This window comes from Austrofundulus limnaeus, unplaced genomic scaffold, assembly GCF_001266775.1.
Source record: "Austrofundulus limnaeus strain Quisiro unplaced genomic scaffold, Austrofundulus_limnaeus-1.0 Scaffold75, whole genome shotgun sequence".
Lineage (NCBI taxonomy): Eukaryota > Metazoa > Chordata > Actinopteri > Cyprinodontiformes > Rivulidae > Austrofundulus > Austrofundulus limnaeus.
The window spans coordinates 1,227,866-1,234,832 of NW_013952477.1; the positions used below are offsets into that span (position 1 = coordinate 1,227,866).

Genomic DNA, 6,967 nt, shown 5'->3' on the forward strand with positions numbered 1-6,967 from the left:
GCACTGTTTATATTATATAATGCAATAATTGTTCTACACTTGTTATACTGAAGTCTGAGGTAAAGCACGTAAAACAATTACAAATCTTTTTTTATTTAGCAGAAAAGAGCCGTAAGAATTATTACCAGAAAACTTTACAGTCACCCATCAAATATATTTTTATCAGTTGAAATTATTAAAGTTTTATGAGTTAGTTGATTATAATATTTTGCTGTTTATGTATAAGGCTCATAAAATAGTATTACCTTTGAACATCCAATCAAATTTTAAGAGGGAAAGTTGTTATAATCTTAAGGGATTGTAAATGTTTGTAAAAGCCCAAATTTGAACAAATTTAAAGGACAGGTGTACTACGGTCCAGGGAATATGGTTTTGGAATAAATTGGATAGTGACTGTAAAAATGCTGGTTCCATTGATTTGTTTAAAAGAATGATAAAAACTAATTTGTTAAAGAAATATGAAACTGTATATTTTGTATTTATAAGAACTGCTGTTTAGGTGCTGAAGTTTCTGCATTTTTTTTACTTGAACATTGTTATTGTTTGACATTATTATTATTGTTAATAGTTTTATTTTTTAAATAGGGGTAGATACTATAAGATTTTTTCTTCTTTCTGCTACCTTTCATTTTTCATTTACCTTTCATGCCTTTGATTTGTATGTTTTTTGTATGTGAATTTGTTTAGCTTTTTTGATTAAATGAATTTAAAAGAAAGTGGACCCAGTTGACATGACATGGTTAAGTAAATCCAACATCTGTTTTTTAGAGTGTAGATTGCTCCAGTTTCACCAGCGTGTGCAGCCACATCAAATCATTTATTCATGGGACTTTCTCCTCCCAGCTTTCAAAAGATGGCGTGAAACGGGTCACTGACTCTACGAATGCATTCCACAGCAAAGAGCTTTACCATTCCACATTTTAATAAAGGCAAGATGTAAAACAGGCTGTAAACGTCTCAGGGCATTTTATTTACAGTAAAAACAAGCAAAAACAAAACATTCATTTCCTTGTAAATCCTGATGACTTTTTACTGGCTTTAATTACACCATCAACGTGTGACATAAGGCAACTGAAATGACCAACGGGATGTAGTGTGGGGCTCTCTCCTTTTACAGAACAGTCTGAACAGCTTTAAAAATAAACTCTACAAAACTCTATCAAAATCTAATCTAAAACCAGGAAAGAAAACAAGAAAAAAATCATAAACTGGCAGTAATTTCAACATGTTGCTCCACCCGATTTCAAATCTTTTGGATTTATATTATACACTATGTACTCCAAAGTAATGTCTATTTACAAATCAGTAGTTGCGCTTAGAGTTTTTTTAACCACCTTTACAGCAAATACATATACACAGTTCAATCCTATTTGCATTGCAAATTTACAGCACTGAACAAGATGTGACCCAACAAACAGCTTTTACACATAACAGTATTATTCATGTCAAAGCAACATGTACAAGCAGAATGCAACGGAGTCACCACAAAGGAACAGTCAAACAGATTATTTGCCATTTTTACCAGGAAACAAATCAATAAATAAAAACATATTAAAGAGAGTAAAAAAAGAGACAGGTGGTTCAATAGACACGACAGCGAGCGGTCATATTACTGAGTGATTATTATATTAGAGGATCACACAGACGATGAAGTACAGCAGACAATGCCACCAGTTTTATCACACTACTGTCTCTTAAATGCTTCAGAGTATATTTGTTTCAAATTGAATCTAWGTTGTATCATTTTTGGCAATGAAACAGTAAAAAAAAGGAAAATCATTTAAATTATAGGACAAAAACAGATGAAAACATCAAGGCCAATTTTTGAGATGCTTCTTGAAGTCATTTCAAAGCYAAGCTTGCAGAGAACAACAAAAGAAATGCTTTAGCATAACTCTTTTTTTTGTTTTACTTTAGAAGCATGCAGTCTAAAAAATGTTTTTTCTTATATTAAAAACTTCATTATTCATCAACTTTATTAAGCAAATAGTTCAATAAGTTACCTTCATGTTGCAGCTGTCCTGACACACTCAGCAGACAGGACAATGACGTTCAGCAAGACAAACTAAAAACAAAGTATTTTACAAATATAACATTTATATTCAGAGTTTGAATGTGCACTTTGGAAAAACTGAAAGGTCAGGTAGAAAAATGTATAACGAGGCAACAGATGTGTGGCCAGGCAAAGAAAAGAGTTGGAAGGAAACAACATTGTGAACAAGCTGGCCCCTTTTTGTGCGTCCCCCTCCTTTAGTGCCCTGCAGGTTTCCTGGAAACGTCCTCCCTGAGCAGCCGACTGGACGACCTTCCTCTGGACTCATCTTCATCATCGTTGTCCTTCTCTGCACAGGTCGGGTCAAATGATTGTTTTTCTTCTCCCGGGCGGAGCGTGACTTTGGGGTTGCTTTTGGAATGAGACAGATGTGAGGTTAAAATAAAATATTCTTAAAAAATTAAATGTCAACAAGCAGCATAAATTTTTTTATGTGTTTATCTCTAATTTCTAATTCTGTTGCTTGAAATCATGAGTTGATTAAGGAGAAAGGCCAACCTGAAGATGAAGAATCAGGAGAAAATCAGGTGGGTAAAGCTAACAGTTCTGCACAAAGAAATGTACAGGTAAAATAAAAAAAGAGCACAAAATAAACAAACAAAAAAAGAACAAAACCCCAAAGAAAAACTTAAAGGAGAGTCAGTGATCCATTAACTGTCAGTTAATTTGTCTGATTTACTCAAAGCGTTCCCATTAGAAGAAAGAAAAACTTGTAGATTGTAGGTATTTTGAGGAAACAAAGCAGGCGACTCACTGACGACTGATTATCATGAGATCGCTCCAGTTTGATCCGGACGTCGCTGGTCTTCCCTCGATCAGGTTTCCCAGGTCCTGCAGGACAAACAGCAGAATGTTAAACCATCAACAGCAGCCTGACCTCAGTTCTTTAAAGCAACTGGAAAAAGCAATTTGCAATCTTAAGTTAAATAATAAAACTGTTTCACTTTAATTATTAAAAAAAATCCCTGGTGAATTGATGTTTTATGGATGCATTGTTTTGTATTATTTATATTGTTTTATGAATTAAATAAATTAAAACAAAAACAAAGATAATTTATTTTTCATGAACAGAGCACAAAGTCACCCATCATTAGATAATGTTACTTTGTAAAAAGATTTTTTTTCTCCAGAAGTGCCTTGCAGTTCCACAAATGATCAAATAAAATAGTTCCAGTTTTTTTTTTATCTCACATCCTGTTGAATTCCTCATTACAATGATAAATCTAAAGGCAGCAAACATCATTTATAAAGTGGGCGCAAGAGAAATCTTGCAAAAATGAAATTGGTGTTCTGCGTTTTCACAAGAATCCATCTTCCCTGAGACCTTTACCACCCTCCTGTTTACTCCATAATGACCTTTCCTTAAGCAAGATAAATCTTATCCATCAAAAGTTGATTTTCAGTCATAATAACATTTCTCTTGGTGACTGAATAAAATCTACAGTGTAGTAATTCTTGCATCAAATTAGTGAACATCATGCTATAATGAGATATTTGGCATATTTTATTTGAAAAAGAAAACAGAAGTGGAAAGTCTAAAAAATGTATGTATTAGATTAAGGGAATGTGGATGAGCCGTCTCCGTCAGCTGATCTGATTTGGTCCAAGTTTTGGCCAAAAAAAAAAAGAAAGAAGGAAAGAAAGAAAGAAAGAGAAATCAGAAACCTTGTGAGTAAAAAATGCAATATTTTGACCTTCAAAGTGAACTTTTTAAAAATGCAACTAAAGACACAAATCCAAATTCAAGCTTCAGCAACCACTGACTAATGTTCTAAAGTAAAACTTAAGTCCACACTTAAGTTAAACTTAAAAGTTTTGCTTTTTCCGGTATGTGCTTATATGATTCATCGATGAGCGCTCGTACTTCTAACTGCTATGAAGCAAGATTTGCTCCGGAGCAGGTGAGGAGTTCATCTGCAGCCTGTAAAAGGCTCCATCTGTTCACTGATTCATTTTTTAAAATGATATTCCACACAGAAAAAAATCAGGCATTAATATGTCATCACACAGTTACAGTACTTTAAATATGAATAATTTAACGTACAGGTACTTTAGGAGCTATGCTGTCAGAGACAACTGTCCTTGTTAGGGTCTCCCAAGGCAGACTGGTCCTGTGGGTGGTTTCACTGACAAAGATCAATTCACAACACTTGTATGGACCAAAACAGAGGTGCCCAAAGTGGGGCACGCGGGCCAAAATTGGCCCACCAAGCCATTTGATTTGACCCACCAGCAGTTGTCCTGGTTACTGGATTGTAATCTCCTGTTTTATGTAGAAACACTTCTGTATATTTCCACTTAGGTTTTTCAACCATTGGTCCATATGTACTGGAGTCAGATAGTCTTAACTCATGGTACTCACTTTATCTTTGAATCATRTTAAGGTTAAATATAAAATACAAGTAACTACAACAGACATTTAAATTAGATTTAAATTAGATTTAACTAGATTTGCACACCTTATTAGACCACATATCTTCACAGAGGTGTCAAAATTCACATTCATTACTTAAGTAGAAGTATAGATACCAGGGTTTAAAAATACTTTTTTGGAAGTAGAAGTATTGACTCAAGCTTTTTACTCAAGTAAAAGTATAAAAGTACTGGTTTTAAAACTCCTTAAAATATAAAAGTAAAAGTAAAGAACACTTAAAAAAGCCATTAAGGATAAAAACTCAGGCTGTGCCACAGTGTTCAGTCGTTTCCAAAGTTGGGGTCGGGACTCATATTACTGTATTTGGCCCCTCAGACTGATTTTAATTTTGGCCCTCTCAGGGAAAATGTTTGGGCACCCCTGGACTAAAAAGTACAAAAGAGCTTRAAGTCCTTTGTCCAGAGTTTACACTGGCCCCAACCTGGCTCGTCTGGTGACTGGTGACAACCCATAGAGCCCAGTCGGACTCAGCCCAAATGAACTAGATGGGTTTGTCCTACTCTGGTCTCATCACCTGTAGGTATGGATGAGTGAAAAGCTCTATGATTCTCAGTCAGTATGTTTTGGCCCTCACCTGTGGTCACAAACTGAGTTGTGACTGAAAAAACAAGTGATCAAAAAGAGTTTTCTCCACAGTATTGTGAAGTGTTTATATTGTATTAAACACAGACTCTAGCACGTGATATTTAATGTGTTTTTTTTTTTTACTAAACCATAAATGGAAGTCAATGCAAGGTCCCCACGTGGATAGAAAAACAACCTGTGTGTGTCTGTCTGCTGTGAGTGTTTCATTGAGGATCAAACCCTCCTTTTCAAGCTGTCAGTACAACTTTACAAGTCTTACATCTTCTTGTCGGTGGAGCTGTTTTACCACCAGCTGGTAAACGAGAACGTCCGGCTGCCGTCGCTCTGAACTTTAGTTTGCTCTTAATCAGTCAACTGACTCTGCTCTCAGTTCTCAAGAATCCTGACCCATCACTCTGCAAACACACACACCTACCTGTCTGCCAGCTGTTCTGCTGCCTCAGTCCTGCATGCTCCACAGATTATTTCACTCTGAACATATATAAAGTAGCAGTTCCCCATCTGCACCTGTTAGCGCTGAGAGTTTTAACAAACACAGCCTGTTCTTCTGAAAATCATCAGATACTCAAGCAGGACCAAAAAAAAAAAAAAAAAAAAACAGCCTCCAAACACTTTGCAAGATTGTAGGAAACCTTGAAAAGATCCTTTTAAAAGGACACAGTTTGAAGCAAAAAGAGCCTGCAATATTTTAAAAGGTGCTTAAAACAAATTCAACTACAATTTGTGTATTTCTTAGGGCTACTAAGTTTTTGCTTTGATGTCACATTTTAGAGTGTTTTCTGCACTGACCTGGGGAGCTGCCACGACTGTTGCTGCTCGTGCAGCTGATGCTGTCCTCCAGCCACGTGCTGTAGGTGAGGGAGTCCCGTTTGTGAGGCGTCCCGGCAGACGACAGACTCTCCTGGGGGAGCGAGCAGAAGGGACACATGGAACCACGTTGAAAAATGGACAAAAAGCAAATGTGGGACGTTTGAATTTGCTTTTATCTTTTTTGTCCTCACTTTCTTGAGTCCTGCACTCACCATGCCGGTGTCATAGTCCTCCGCCGCCTCCGTCTCGTTCTCCTCCACGACGCTGGCAAAGCTGCTGGCRTTGGAGGAGGAGCGGGAGAGGTCGTGGGCCTCAGGGATGGATGGGGTCCTACCACAAAAATAAGAACTACACCCTGGGTGACCACTCGTCAGCACAGCCCAATGAGATTTTGTAAGAGCCACTTCGGCACAATGTTTACCCAACAGAGGAGAGTCGTTTAGTGTTTGGACACGTCACAYTGTTGGCAGTATCTTTTTCGTCAAACACACCTGTTCTTGGCGGTTGTGAGGACTTCTGGAGAACTCTGGTCTGAGTTATCAGACTTTGGATCTTGAGAAACATGGCCACTGTCAGGAGTCTTCTGAGTATTTGGAGATGGATCTCTGCTGCTACATTAAATAAAATCAAATGGATTGAAAGACAATAAAGTTAACAAGTTGATAAAAAAGTAGGGCTGTCAAATGATTAATATTTTTAATCTGATTAATCTCAAAGTAGCTGTGAATTAATCATGATTAATCTTAAATTTAATATACATTTCTATTGCATATTGATAAAATAAATTACGTGAGTTATTAATTAGTTTTTGATGTTTTTATTTAGAAAGCAAAATTGATGCTTAGACATGATTTTTTTGAATATAAAACAGAACCTAAAAATGCTCCAAACATATTTGAATCAGTTAAATTTTGTGCAGAATAATGATTAAATCAAGAATTCAAGAATTTTCATTCCAAATGGGTACTACATGAGGAATGAAAGATAGATACTAAGGTCACAGTTGTCAGCAAAACAAATAAATAAAATAACAAGACAAAAAGAAAAAAAATCTGTACATAATGTGTTACACATGGAGTTTTTTG

At 36.1% G+C, this 6,967-nt stretch overlaps 1 protein-coding gene across 13 annotated transcripts in view; it reads right to left on the minus strand.

Annotated features, from left to right (window-relative positions):
* Positions 1 to 947: 947 nt before the first annotated feature.
* LOC106519327 (rap1 GTPase-activating protein 1) overlaps positions 948 to 6,967 on the minus strand; it is an 80,237-nt gene continuing 74,217 nt past the window's right edge. For 10 of the 13 annotated variants that reach the window (XM_014010952.1, XM_014010951.1, XM_014010955.1 and 7 more), the window contains 5 exons: positions 6,374 to 6,493; positions 6,095 to 6,230; positions 5,862 to 5,973; positions 2,808 to 2,884; positions 948 to 2,404 (listed from right to left, as the gene is read on the minus strand). In XM_014010952.1, the coding sequence (XP_013866406.1) occupies positions 2,357 to 2,404; positions 2,808 to 2,884; positions 5,862 to 5,973; positions 6,095 to 6,230; positions 6,374 to 6,493 (493 nt within the window). In that variant the 3' untranslated portion in view covers positions 948 to 2,356. Of the gene's footprint in view, positions 2,405 to 2,551; positions 2,600 to 2,807; positions 2,885 to 5,861; positions 5,974 to 6,094; positions 6,231 to 6,373; positions 6,494 to 6,967 lie in introns of all 13 variants that reach the window. The other 3 variants (XM_014010945.1, XM_014010957.1, XM_014010946.1) reach the window with 2 other exon arrangements.